This window comes from Rhinolophus ferrumequinum, chromosome 9 (assembly GCF_004115265.2).
Source record: "Rhinolophus ferrumequinum isolate MPI-CBG mRhiFer1 chromosome 9, mRhiFer1_v1.p, whole genome shotgun sequence".
Lineage (NCBI taxonomy): Eukaryota > Metazoa > Chordata > Mammalia > Chiroptera > Rhinolophidae > Rhinolophus > Rhinolophus ferrumequinum.
The window spans coordinates 65,066,096-65,081,211 of NC_046292.1; the positions used below are offsets into that span (position 1 = coordinate 65,066,096).

Genomic DNA, 15,116 nt, shown 5'->3' on the forward strand with positions numbered 1-15,116 from the left:
ATCTGTTTTTCTAAATTTTTGTTTCTCACCAATTGGTCTGTATCATCTAATATCATCTAGTACCTGGAACATAATATTTGTTGACTTGGATTCACTTCGTCATTTAGCATAATTTGTCCTGTATGACAGGTACCATGCTGGAGGCCGGGACCACATGGTCCCCCGTCTTCCAGTGACTTGTAGTTTAGTCAGAGAGATAGACAAAGTTATTTAATGTTATGTGATATGATATCATATAACTACAGGAGAACGGGAAGAAAGCATCATGGAAGAGGTGACACCTCATCTAAGTCTTGAATCACAAATAGAAAAGGAAGAAGGTAATTCCAGTCAGAAAGACCAAATATACAAAGGCATAAAAATGAGAGATAAACTGTTCCACTTGGAAAAGTGTGAATGTTTCTGTATGCCGAAAGCAGGAAGTGGAGAGGACAAGAAGCTGAGCAGGAGGCAAAGGGGAAATAGCTAAGCTACAAATTGAGGAAGGCCTTGAATAAAATGCCAAAGACTTTGGACTTAATGCTGTAGACGAGGGAGTAACGATAGTTAAAAAGCTGCAGCAAGACAAGATCCTGTTAAAATGTACAAAGACTGTGCTGCAAAATGTATTGGAAGAAATCAGGATAAAGACCATGAGTTCTGTAAGGACCGGGATTACAATCTTTGAGCTAGTGAGCCATTGTGGAAAGTTATAATGAGGTAAAATAAAGTCTTTCACGGTCAACTGATTTTTTTTTCTTTTTCATTACCTGTTACAGGTATCCCACCTCTCTTATATTTTCTTTTACATATAGATAATTTAGGAAGTGTTATAGTATTATCATTTTAAATGCGTCTTTTTTGACAGCATATGATCGTATCTTTTCAAAATCTAAGTTGAGAGTCTGTCTCACCAAAAGTGAGTTTAAATAATTCACATAGGTTTAGTGATTTGTTAGAAATTATTTCTGCCATCTTTTCCCATACTTTCTATTTCAAATATTTCCTTTTGTTTCTTCTATTTCTCTCCATTTCTAATTTCCATTGGATAGACTTGAGTTTCACTCTGCTGATTTGAAAATCACACCTTATGATTTTCATCTTCTGGTAGTTATCTCAACTCATTAAGACCCATCCTTATATTTATTATTCATTTATTTATTTCCTATAGTAATAGAATTCAAACACATCAATACCTATATTCCCCTTATGCTCTTCACTTCTAACAGAAATGCCTTAGCAGGCTCTTGTCTCTCTCTGGACTCTAACACCATCGTCTCTCATGTTGGTATTTTCTAGAGTTTAAATTGTGAATTGATAAATTTTTATTATTATTACTTATTTAGGCAATAAATTATATTAAATTATTCATTAACATTTATTTAGCCTATCTTATCGATTCTTTTTTTATTTATTTCGCTTCTTGCTGGAGAATCTCCTCTAAAAGTGTTGTTAGAGTGTGTATTTGGTGGCCCGAGGCCTAGAATCTCCGACATTATTTTTAATTCACTCTAGCATTTAAGTGATACAGTGGTACCTCGGTTTTTGAACGTAATCCACGAGTTCTGAAACGTTCGAAAACAGCCGACAGGTTGGCCTCAGGATCTTGCACTCAGTGGAAGCCAAGTGAGTCGTGTTTGACTTCTGAGTCGTGTTCAAAAACTGAAGCATTTACTTCTGGGTTTACTGCGTTCATAAACCAAAATGTTCGTCAACGGAGATGTTTGAAAACCAAGGTACCACTGTAATTTGAAATATTAAGCTTAATTTTTTTTCTTTCAACACTTTGAAAATAATATTCCATTAATTCTTGGGCTTAGGGTTTCTGTTCAGAAGTCTGGGCTGAATGTGTAGTTGGTCATCATCAGTGTAAAGAGGAGAACTGAAGCCATGCATGGGAGTGAGATCACCAACTGGAACATAGGGAAGGAGAAGAGAAGGACCCCAAAAATGAACTCTTGAGAAAAGTCAACATTTAAGTTGGGGATAAAGAAAGAGGCCTTGTAAACTACATTGAGAAGGAACAGCCAGAGATTTCCAAAGATAAACAGGAGTGTGTCAGTTAAAACAATAAAGGAGTCGGTTTCAAAAAAAGAGGGAATGAATGATCAACAACATCAAACATTACAGAGAGGTCAAGTAAGATTAAGTACTCCCAAGTTATTTACTGCATTAAACACTATATCCAAGTTACTGTATTTTCTTTTTTAAGATGAAAAAGTTTTGGATCACTTTTAAATGCTGTTGAGAAGGAGTAGAGAGGAGTAGGAAGACAGCAGAGAGGGAGATACAGAAAACAGGGGGCAAATGATGCATCATTGAGGTGCTGGAGGAATGCGAAGGATAAAGAACATACAGTCCAGTTTCATTCTTTTGCCTGTGGCTCTCCAGTTTTTCCAACACAATTAATTGAAGAGATTGTCTTTTCCCCATTGTATATTCTTGGCTCCTTTGTCATAAATTAATTGCCCATATATGTGTGGGTTTATTTCTGGGCTCTCAATTCTGTTCCATTTGTCTATATGTCTGTTTTTGTGCCAATACCGTACCATTTTGATTACCATAGCTTTCTAGTATAGCTTGCAATCAGGGAGTGTGAAACCTCCAGCTTTGTTCTTCTTCCTCAAGATTGCTTTGGCTATTTGAGATCTTTTGCAGTCCCACACATATTTTAGAATCATTTGTTCTAATTCTGTGAAATATGCCATTGGAATTTTGATTTTGATAGGGATTGTACTGAATGTGTAGACTGTTTTGGGTAGTACTGACATTTTAACAATATTAATTCTTCCAGTCCATGAGTATGGTATATATTTCCTTTTTTTTTTTTTTTTTTTGTCTTCTTCAATTTCTTTCATAGATGTCCTATAGTTTTCAGTGTACAGGTCTTTTCACTTCCTTGGTTAAATTTATTCTGGAATATTTTATTCTTCTATGCAATTGTAAATGGTATTGTTTTCTTAATTTCTCTTTTTGATAGTTTATTATTAGGGAATAGAAGCACCACAGGTTTCTGTTCATTGATTGTATATCCTGCGACTTTACTAATATATTTATTAGTTCTAACAGTTTTTTGGTCTAACAGTTTTTGTGGATCTGATTCCAAACACAAGGAAAACAAAAGCAAAAAACAAATGGGACTACATCAAACTAAGAAGCTTCTGCACAGTGAAGAAAACCATCATCAAAACTTACTGAATGGAAGGAGATATTCATAAATCATATATTCTATGGGGGGTTAATATCCAAATTGTATTTAAAAATTCATAAAACTCCACAACAACAAAACAAATAATCCAGTTAAAAAATGGGCAGAGGATCTGCATAGACATTTTTTTCCACAGAAGACATACAGATGGTCAACAGGCACATGAAAAGATGTTCAATATCACAAGTTATTAGGGAAATGCAAATCAAAACCACAATTGGATATCACCCCACACCTGTTAGAGTGGCTATTATCAAAAAGACAAGAAATAAAAAGTAGTAATGGAGAGGATGTGGAGAAAAGGGAACCCTCGTACCCTGCTGGTGGGACTATAAATTGCTTCAGCCACTATGGAAAACACTGGAGATTCCTCAAAAAATTAAGAATAGAACTACCACATGAATCAGCTATTCCACTTCTGGGTATTTATTTGAAGAAAAAAACCACTAATTTAAAAAGATATAGGCACTCCTATGTTTACTGCAGCATTATTTACACTAGCCAAGATATGGAAACAATAACCTAAGTGTGCATCAATGGGTGAATGGATAAAGAATACACACACACACACACACACACACATATATATATATATATATACACACATACATACATACATAAATGCATATAATGGAATACTACTCAGCCATAAAACAGAATGAAGTCTTGCAAGCTACTAGTGAAAACATGGATGGATGTTGAGAAAATAATGCTAAGTGAAATAAGTCAGAAAGAGAAAGACAAATACCATATGATTTCACTCATATGTGGAATCTAACAAAACAAAACAAAACAGAAACAAAAACAAACTCATAGATACAGAGACTAGATCAGGGATTACCAGAGGGAAAAGGGTTGGGAGAGGCTAAAGCGAGGAATGGTCAGTTGTATGGTGATGGATAGTAACCAGACTTTCGCAGGTGCTCGATTTGTAGTGTACACATACGTTGAATTGTAATATACCTGACATATATATGTATATTTTCCCTAATCATTATAGGATTTCCTATATATACAAAGAACACATTATAGAGATCACTGTGAATAAATTAGTCTAAGTATTTGCTCCTGGCATAAAATTCTTTAGACAAGCTTTCTGTTTCAAGCAATTTTGTTCAAAGGATTTTTCTCCTTATGACTCTTTGAGACCTCATTACATGAAGAGAAATGCTTTAATTTAGGAGTCATATGTTCAGTATTTCTGTAGCATCTGCTAACTTTACAACTTCTAAAAAATATGGGTACCTTGGGCTCAGAGTACAGCCAGTGTAACAAATAGCAACAGAAGTACCAGCCAAGGGGAGTGAGGAGGGACTGCCCCAGTGTCAATGAGCAGGAAGCCACAAGAAGAGGTCAAACTGGACTAAGAGTCAGATGTCTCTGGTTCAAGTTTTGCCACTAAGTCATTTACCTTCCTAGGACATGTGTTCTCATCTAAAACATCAGTGGTTGAACTACATGGTCTCTCGGGTATCTGCCAGCACTAAAATTCTATTATGTGGATACTTGAAACCTCAACTCCTAAATTCTGAAATCTGGAGATTTCCTGTATAGAAAATCCTGTTGTGGTACAAAGAGCACAAAATTTCAGAGAAGGGAAATGACAGGCTGGATTGGTCAGGGAAAACTTCAAAAGGAAAAAATTAAGCTGGATATTAAAGAATAAGCAGGAAATTGAAAAATGAATATGGTCAAGGGCATAACAGTGGAAAAAATAATTTTTCACAAAATATGGGTAGACCTTGTTGATAAGAAAGGAAGATTTATTATAGGTAGTACTGGGAGATAAAACCGGAAACAAAAGTTGATGAGATTGGGATGTATTCTGAATAGCAAGCAAAGGATTGTGCCAATCTAATGGTAACCATGAGCTCTTAAAGAATTAGAGAAGGAAAAGGTAGTATTGCACATAAGATAATGAGGTGATGTACAGCCAGAAGACACTATTGGCTAAGAAGTCTGTAAGAAGGCTGCCAAATTTTCTAGTTATGGGATGAAAAATCCTTGACAATTGAGGGTTGTATACCATTGGTAAATACTGCAAAGAGATTAGTTGAATAGAGTGCAGTTTCTCTAACAGCGAAAGGAAATAGAATCATCTCAAATTGCCCATCCCCATGTGGAGAATCGGTACAAAGGTAGACTTCCTTTTGTTTATATAAGACTATCCAGCTCTTCAAAACCATAAATTTATCTCCTTAATGGGTTTTAATGTGTAAGTTTGGGATTGTGTTTCCCCGAAAATAAGACCTAACTGGAAAATAAGCCCTAGCATGATTTTTCAGGATGCTTGTAATATAAAATAAGCCCTACCGTATTCCCCTGAAAATAAGACCAGATCTTATATTAATTTTTGCTCCAAAAGACGCATTAGGGCTTATTTTATGTTATAAGCATCCTCAAAAATCATGCTAGTGTTTATTTTCTGGTTATGTCTTATTTTTGGGGAAACACGGTAGGAGCAGGAGAGAGCTGAAGTACTACTTTGTAGAATAGAAAGTGTTTAGAGTTCTAGGAATTTAACAATTGGGAGGAAAAGGTAAGAAGCAGAGACTGAGGGAAGGAAGGGGAAAGCTGGATGGACACTAAGTAGGAAGAAGTGCCAATAAGAACCCCTTAATGGTGGGATGTCCCAAGAACATATAAAAATATGGATTTCACAGTGTACTCTATTTAATGTATTGAGTTTTTTAAAGTGACAATAAGCAAAAACAAAACAACCATTTCCCTTTCAGAGTTTGGAACAGATTTGGAAACAGGAGTCAGACAGATCATCAAAATATTGTCTCTATCAATAATGAATTTGGATTAACAAATATGACTTGACCTGAAGCACAACTGGGATTCCTAATGCTTCTTTCCATGTCTAGAACTCAGAAAGATATTCCTTCCACCATTCCCCAACACACATTCTGAGTAGGTACAGAGGGAACCGCAACCTCACATAACTTGGACACTAGCAGCAGGGAAAGAGAAACTTGTTTCCAGATCTTCCTCTAGAAGGCAAGACAGAAGGACACTTACCCATGTGTGCTTGGCACAAGGAATCTAGAACAGAATAAACACACAGAAGACAGGGAGATCCAAAAGAGGAGGAAGAAATTAAATCTCAATCTATGTATACCCCAGGTTCTGTGTTAATAGTGAATAACTCATAATAGTAGAAATTCAGTGCTGCCTTCAGAAAATTGTATAAGGATGAGTAACTCAGCTTTGCAATTTAAAAAGAAGCTCTTTTCAGTTTTTTAAAATGAAAATATTACAGATATCATTCTTCCCAGGGAATAAAAATGAAATCATAGATCATATTCCTGCCTCAATAATAATAATCCAAATCCTCTACTCATAAGGAAAGAAACTGGCTGTTACTACTCTCTTAGCATGTTACTGTCCTATGATTTAAAAGTCCCATGACAGGAGACTTCTGTGTTGCCATGGTAATCAGAAGTCTGATTCTCGCTGGAGAATTCAGTGTTGTTTAGCCAAATTCCCAGAGAAGAGAAAAATTGAGAGGGGATGTTAAAAAGAAAAAAAATTTAATATCTCATTTTCTTGACTTTTCTATTCATTCCCCTCTGAGGGACACAAGGAACTTCTCAGATTGATAAATTCAACATGAGAAAGCACAAATATAGTTCTTTTATGGCTGTTGGAAATCAGTGTTACTCATTCAATGAATCTACTCTTCCTTATCGCAGCAATAAAATGTCTATTTGAAGCGGAAAGAGAGTAGGATAAGGGAATTACTAACATGGTGAAGGTAAGTTCTCCTAAGATCCTAAATGCTCATCCAAACTATTATGTAATAGAAGCTGTTCCCCACTAGAATCAATTATTAATCAAATGTTATCAACTACTTTTCTTTTATGGTTATGATCTGGTAACTAAACTTGGCAAAAACTGCATTTTAAGGTTGTATAAAGATTTTTATATATAATAAAGGTTTTATACAGAAACAATGCATAGTAACTATATTTCCAAAAAAACACGTTAATCAATTTGCTAGTATTGCATATATCAACCTAGAGATTTTATTAAAAAGTGAAATAAAAATTAATACAACCAAATATGAAATTACTGTAGGATATTTAAGGACATGAGTTTTAACTAAAGAGCCTTAGTATTAAATGTTCCAAATTTCTACAAACTGATGTATAATTAAAGAGGAAATCAAAGCTACAATTAAAATTACAAACTATGTGGCAATAAATGTCAAATACATCAGTGGAACAAAGACTGTCTAGACTAGAACACAATCTATTAAAACTTGTGAGACATGGCAAGTACACTACTCAGTGTACTTGTTTTAGCATTTGTTCATAAACAACAATAAATAAAAATAAAATCGCTAGCAATCAACTTGAGAAGTTAGAAAAAGAACTACATTATAAATGTAAAAGGAATGGAAGCAATGATTAATAAAAGATACTAATAAAATCATGAGCACCACCAACAGTAATAACTAAAAGCAGCAAAAATAATTTTTAAATGTATAATTTCTGGAACTAGTGGAGGTATATGGAGAATACTTTCTCTTACATTATGTAATGTCCTATAAATGTTCAACAATAATGAAATTTTTTAGGCTATAATTATTCTATATTATAAAATTGTGTTCAAAATTTAAATAAATGAAATAATTCTGTATACTGTTTGCTAAACTCATGTATGCACATACAAACTTAAGGGCTGTTGCCATGTTTATGTACTTATTCTACTATTTTCTTAATATATCTTTAAATCAACTCACTTGAAAAAAAAATTTGGTATCATTATAACAGCAATTTCTGTGAAATCATAGGTTTGATATGTTGAATAATGACTAAATTTTTTCAAAGCTCCTTCTTGTCCCAGTTATAGACAAGGAAACCCAATCTTTTTAAGTATCATGAATGAGCCTATTTGAGCAGAATTCAACTTAGACACACTTAGTACAGTCCTTTCTGATTTGTGGCCAGCCAGCCTCTGCCCAAAATGTCTAGCTGAGGTTGGGTTGATGGAAATAGTGACCCTTGTAACTGGGCAACCAACGGAATCAGCAAGAGGCAGGCTAGTTATGGATGGGGATTGCTCTGAGGGCACCAGAGAAGCTGCCCGCTTCCCTATTTATTAATACAATAGGGGCTAGAAACACTGCAAGAGGAAACAATGGGAAATAAATCAAGAGCAGACATTTGTCTCCAATTCCAAGGAGGTCCTTTCTCACAGTCTAGAGAGCGTCACTCCTTTCTGTGCCACCAGGAACAAGTACAGGAGAACTGTTATAAATATTTTTTTCTATTTTCACAGAGCTGGACATGTCCAGTGCTTGAAGGTAGCTTTTCCTAACTCCTCTGGCAAAGTGAAAGAATCTCCCTTCCAACCTTAAAACCAAGAGTTTCACACTTGTAATCTAGATACTCCCCAAAACATTAGAGGGGATCTGAGTCTCCCAGGTTTCTCCAACATTTCAAAGGCTTTGGACAAGCTTCTGTTTAGGGGCTGTGATCTGTTGTTATTTTGGGTTAAAATGATAATCATTCACTAGTTCAGTTTGCCCATCAGTCAATAAATTTCCCGAGCACCAATTCTGTGGGATAGGAGCAGGCTTCATAGTTTGCTTGAAGCCCCCAATCTGGAAATCTGGGAGAGGTAGTGGGCAGTTGGAAGAGAGGTCACTGAGGCCAGGACAAGAGCGCCTAAGATATATTTGTACACAAATATATCTTACCCCATCCAGGAAATCACAGTTTCCCTGGGGTTGTCAGCATAACAGCTTCATCCGGTACCTTGTACAACATATAAATTCTATGAATGCACAATTATCCTATAATATTCCTGAAGGAATGGAAGGAAGGTGTGGGATGCTGCCTAAAAGGGCAGAGTCTGGGCACAAACAATAAAGCCTGTATCTTGGGGACATTGCTTGTTCAGAAATTAAAGACATTTTCTGCTATTCTATTTTCAGTTCTCTTTTGGGTTGCTGATGAGTCATGGCTGCTTTTGTTTTAGGAGTAGACTTTCTTGATTCACCAACAAAACTCCTAAGCTGGCCCTCTTTCTCCTTAAAAAAAAAAAAATCGTATTATATTATTTACCTTATAAATAGCATTGCTGTATTGTGGAGTAGGGTTCAGACCCGGACTCTGCCATTTACTAGGTTAAGCTACTGAATCTCTGTGTGCCTCAGGCTCCCATACTAAATGTAGATAATATTCATGCTTACCTTAGAGAGTTGTGGTGAGGATTAGGTGAGAGAATCTCTTCCCGGGTAAGCACCAAATAAATGTTAACTATTAATATCACTCACTCTGCTTTAATAGAAACCAGCACACTACCAGACTTTTTAAAAAAATTATAGTTGACATTCTACCAGACTTTTCTGATATGCTTGTATGAAAGTAAATTCTATTCATTCTTTACTAGGCAGGATTTTAAAAAAAATATATTCTAATAACTTTATCAAATCTTCTTTAATTTATCAAAGTCTTCAAAAATTTTTAATGTAGATTTCAAAGCCATCTTACCTAATTTGGTGTTATTTACAGTTCACAATCTTACATTCTCTTCTATGATTTATACCCTTGGTAAATAATCTAAATAATTATATTGCTCTGTAAAACTGGAAAACATTAACATTTTTTACTTTATTCATTTCGCTATGAAATCTTATTAATTTTCATCTTGCACTCTATAGAAAATACAAAGTATATGTCTATATTTAGAAAATTAACCAAAATTAGAAAGTACAGAAAAAGCTTCCCAAGCTAAAACATGCAATGTATTTTATAAAAAGATCTGATTACTTCTATTTTTCCGATCACTTTTATAATGACATACCGTAAAATGATTGTGTAAACAAGTCAAATCTTTTCCCACATACGTAAACTGAACTTTATATAGTCAATGGCCCATAGTCAGCCACACCTGCAAAGTTCAAGAGTACACTGTATATATATATGGAGAGAGAGAAGATCATAAAAAGCCTCTTCCATTGCGGCCAGAAACAACTCCAGGAAAAATGGGGTTATTCAGAAGCATTGTCTTCCTCTTAGTCCTATACCTGCTGCAAGGGTCCAAGACTTCCCTTGTCCGACTGAATAACAATGGCTATGAGGACATTATCATTGCTATAGACCCTCATGTGCCCGAAGATGAAACACTAATTGAACAAATAAAGGTAAGGAAGAAATGGGATTTTTTTTTTCTGTTTGAATTACAGAGAAGGGAAAAACATGAGTAGTTAATAAGTATTAGGGAAATTTCTGAATGATCCAGAAAGTTAAAAAGCCACACAGTGCCGTGAGGATAATGCTGGAATGGACAGTGTGATCTGGAGGCCCTAGACGGGGTCTACCCTGTCTCAGCATACGACCAAAGATAAGGCACAGGGGCCTCTCTGCGCCTCAGTTTCTTCACCTGTAAATGGGCAGCTGGATTTGTCCGTTCTTTCAACAATTATCTACTGATTGTGGCAAGACACCAATGAATGGAAGATGCCCTGCCCTCATGCAGTGTACATGAGTCTTTTCAGATATATGTAATAAAAACATGGAAATCTATAATAGCAGGTCAGGTGGCAGTAAGTTGCTATGGAGTAAAATAAATTAGCAGAGCAGGATAGGCAGTGTTTGTGAGGCTGAGGTAGGGGGAGAAGGTGGGTTACTCCTTCATGTAGGGTAGTCAGGGAAAGCCTCACTGTTGCTGTGACATCTAAGGAGAGACCCGAGATGAGTGAGGGAAGAGCCCACTGAAAATCTGGGGGAGGGAATAGAAGCCTCAGCAGCATGGGGGTGGGTGCATGCTTGATACAACCAAGGAAACAACTGTAAATGGGCAGGAGGAAAGGTGGGATTGCTAAAGTTGGAGAGGTAGCAGGGCCCAGGCCACTGGGAAGACTTGGGCTTTTACTGTGGTAATCTGCATGCTATGGCAATCCATGGAAGGATTCTGAGCAGAGGAGACGTGTGTTCTCTTGTGAATATTCTAGGATCACTCTGACTGTAATGTTGAGGAGACTGTAGAGGGCTTCCACTTGTCATTCACACTGTATAAGCTCTGTGCAGCATAGAGGTGGAGAGGGACACTGGGCCGGAAGCTACTGCAGGCGAGAAGAGATGTTGACTACATAGGAACAGGGATGTTACGCTCGTAGGGTAGAGATCATGAAGGGTTTGCACCTGAACACTTGGGAAAATGGAATTATCATCAACCAAGGGGAAGAATTCAGTGGAGATTATTTGGCAGTTGAGATATCAGGAGTTAGCTTGGGACATTTTGAATTTGAGATGCTTATTAGATATCCTTGTGGACGGAGACAGGAATCAGAATTCAGGAGGAAAATCTGGGTGAAGATAAAAATGTGGAAGTCTTTAGTGTGTAGATGAGCTTTACAGCCGTGAGAACAAATGAGTTCATTGGGTAATAATGCAGGACTGCACCAAGAATTGTATTCCGAAAGTTTTTTTCAATTCTGTCATTCCTTGTAATAGATTGGTGTCACAGCCATGTAAATTTGTGTCCCTTGTCCCTGACATCAACATCTACTAACTCCTGATATTCAATTCCTCCACTACTGTGTCCCTATGTTCATTGTGTTAGCCTTCCGCAGGGGAGTTGTTATCAATCAGAAGCTGACAGGCATGACCTGAGTTGTGAGGAGGTGATTCTGTGGCTGCCATTTATCACCCATTCTGTATGAACTCTTGCAGCATAGTGGTGTCCACTTATTGATACCTTTTTTACAGGGTAAGGTAAGGATCCCTTTCCTAAAGAACACAGGCTTGAATAGCAGTTAATAATAGCTGATACTGAGTAATGGATTCTTAGTGTCCAGGGAAAGTCAATCGTTTCAAAATACTTCTGAACCTCAGAAATCAGTATTTGGAAGAATTGTTTGTAGGGGTAAAAAGAAAAAAGATGCTAAAATGGTCCTCTACTGAAACTGTAAGTAAAAATTCAATTGTTAGTAGACATTCTTACATCACATGATGTTTCCTGACATTCTCTCAAGCCCTCTACGAAGTCCTTGCATTTATAGTACCAAACAGTTGTGCAAAATACTATCTATCATCCATATTACAAAAAAGAGAAAACTGGGATTTGGAGAAATTCAATGATTTTTCAAAGGTTTCCTAAGTAGCACAATCAGAGGGGAGATCCAGCACATGGGCTCTGAAGACTTAAAGACCTGGGTTTGAGTTCTGGCTTGTAGAAGATGAAAAACAAATCACTGTTTTTTTTGTAATTGGTGAACCAGCATGTGGATATAACATTACTCCTGGGATACTGCCTGACCACAGTATGCTTTATGCTGAATTGATTCATAATTTAGGAACTGAGATGTCAGCTTTCATGTATCCTTTTTAGTTTGAGAGTACTTGTTTTTTGAAACATTGATATCTTAATCTTCTTTGATCCAACTACAATACTATAGGAATTCTGAGAAACAATTTAGAAGGACTATTATAGAAATTCTGCTTGGAAAGCCTGAAGGAACCATTATTAGCCACGCTAGTATGCTCCAAGAGATCACAGTCGTCTGATACAGGGTCTGTAAAATACCTCCATGACCTGAGAACATATCACTACCTAAGATAGTCTCAAAGGGCTATGGAGCCTCCAAAGAAGATGAAATCCCTTGGAGTTATACAATACACAACCCACACAACTGTATGCAGCAATCCTACTTTTCTAGTTGGTACCATAATTCAAACCAGCTCATATACCTTTTAAAATTTTTTGAGATATAAGTGACATTGTATAATATGTTAGTTTAGGGTGTACAATGAAATGATTTGATATTTGTATACATTACAAAATGATCACTAAAATATATCTAGTTAATCTCCATCACCATGCATACTTACAAAAGCTTTTTTTCTTGGGATAAAAAATGTTAAGATTTACTCTTTTAGCACTTTCAAATATACAATACAGTATTATTAATTATAGTCATCATGCTGTACATTATATCACCATGACTTATTTACAACTAGAAGTTTTTATCTTTTTACCCCACCCCTATCTATTTAGCCAACAACTGCCACCCCACCCTAATGCCTCTGGCAACCACCAGTTTGTTTTCTGTATCTTTTTTTTTTTTTGATTCCACATGTCAGTGAGATTGTATGTTATTTGTCTTTTTCTGTCTGACTTATTTCACGTAGCGTAATGCCCTCGAGATGCATCCATGTTGTCAGAAATGGCAGGATTTCCCTCTTTTTTATGGCTCAATTATATTCCATTGATTTTATATAACACTTCTTTATCCATTCATCCATTAATGGACACCGTTTGCTTCCATGTCTTGGCCATTGTAAATAATTCTGCAATTAACATGGGAGTACATATGTCTTTTTGAATTAGTGTTTTCATTTCCTTCAGATAAATACCCAGAAATGGAATTGCTGGATCAAATGCTAGTTCTACATTTTTTTTTCAGGAACTTCCATACCGTTTTCCATAGTGGCTGCACAAGTTTGCATTCCCACAAAAGTCACAAGGGTTCCCTTTCTCCACAATCCCTCCAACATTTGTTATTTCTTATCTTTTTGATAATATTCATTCTAACAGATGTAAGGTGATATCTCATTGTGGTCCTGATTTGCATTTCCCTGATAACTAGTGATGTTGAGAACCTTTTTATGTGCCTGTTGGCTATTTATATGTCCTCTTTGGAAAAATGTCTATTCAAATCTTCTGCCCATTTTTTAATCAGATTGTTTTTTCTTGCTATTGCCTTTGCTTTTGTGTCAAATCCAAAAAATCATCACCAAGACCAATGTCAGGGAGCTTACCATTTATGTTTTCTTCTAGAAGTTTTATGGTTCAGGTCTTACATTCAAGTCTTTAAAGCATTTTGAGTTCATTTTGTATATAGTGTAAGACAGTGGTCCAGTTTCATTCTTTTGCATGGGTCTGTTCAGTTTTCCTAACACCATTTATTGAAGAGACTGTCGTTTCCAAATTGTATATTCTTGGCTCCTTTGTCATAATTTAATTGACTATATATGTGTGGGTTTATTTTTGGACTTTTAATTCTGTTCCATGGACCTCTGTGTCTATTTTTATGCCAATACCATACTGTTTTGATTACTATAGTTTTGTAGTATAGTTTGAAATCAGGAAGCATGATGCCTCCAACTTTGTTCTTTCTCAAGATTGCTTTGGCTAGTCAAGGTCTTCTGTGGTTCCATACAAATTTCAGAAGTGTTTTTTTTCTATTTCTGTGAAAAACACCATTGGCATTTTGACAGAGATTGCATTGAATCTGTAGATTGCCTTGGATAGTATAAACATTTTAACACTATTGATTGTTCTAATCCATGAGTATGGAATATCTTTCATTTGTATCTTCTTTGATTTCTTTCATCAACGTCTTACAGTTTTAAGTGTACAGGACTTTCACCTCCTTGGTTAAATTTCTTCCTAGGTATGTTATTTTTTTCATGCAATTGTAAATTGGATTGTTTTCTTAATTTCTCTTTCTGATAGCTTGCTATTAGTATATAGAAATGCAACATATTTTCATATTCATTTTGTATTCTGCAACTTTACTGAATTCGTTTGTTAGTTCTAACAGTTTTTTCGTGGAGTCTTTAGGGCTTTTATATACGATATCATGCCACCTCTAAATAGTGACAGTTTTACTTCTGCCTTTCTGATTTGGAGTTCTTTTATTTCTTTTTCTTGCCTAATTGCTCTAGCTAGTTTCAAAACTGTGTTGAATTAAAATGGCAAGAGTGGACATCCTTGTCTTTTTCCTGATTTTAGATAAAGAGCTTTCACTTTTTTTCACAACTGAGTATGTTAGTCATGGGCTTGTCATATGTTGAGGTATGTTCCTTCTATATGCACTTTGTTGAGAGTTTTGTTATAAATGGGTGTTAATTTTTGTCAAATGCTTTTTCCGCATCTATCAAGATGATTATATGATTTTTATCCTTCG

The 15,116-nt window shown here is 35.9% G+C and overlaps 1 protein-coding gene across 1 annotated transcript in view; it reads left to right on the plus strand.

The window, feature by feature from the left end:
- Nucleotides 1–10,131: 10,131 nt before the first annotated feature.
- CLCA4 (chloride channel accessory 4) overlaps nt 10,132–15,116 on the plus strand; it is a 29,282-nt gene continuing 24,297 nt past the window's right edge. The window contains exon 1 of the mRNA XM_033114309.1: nt 10,132–10,346. Within this exon, the coding sequence (XP_032970200.1) occupies nt 10,188–10,346 (159 nt within the window). The 5' untranslated portion in view covers nt 10,132–10,187. The remainder of the gene's footprint in view (nt 10,347–15,116) is intronic.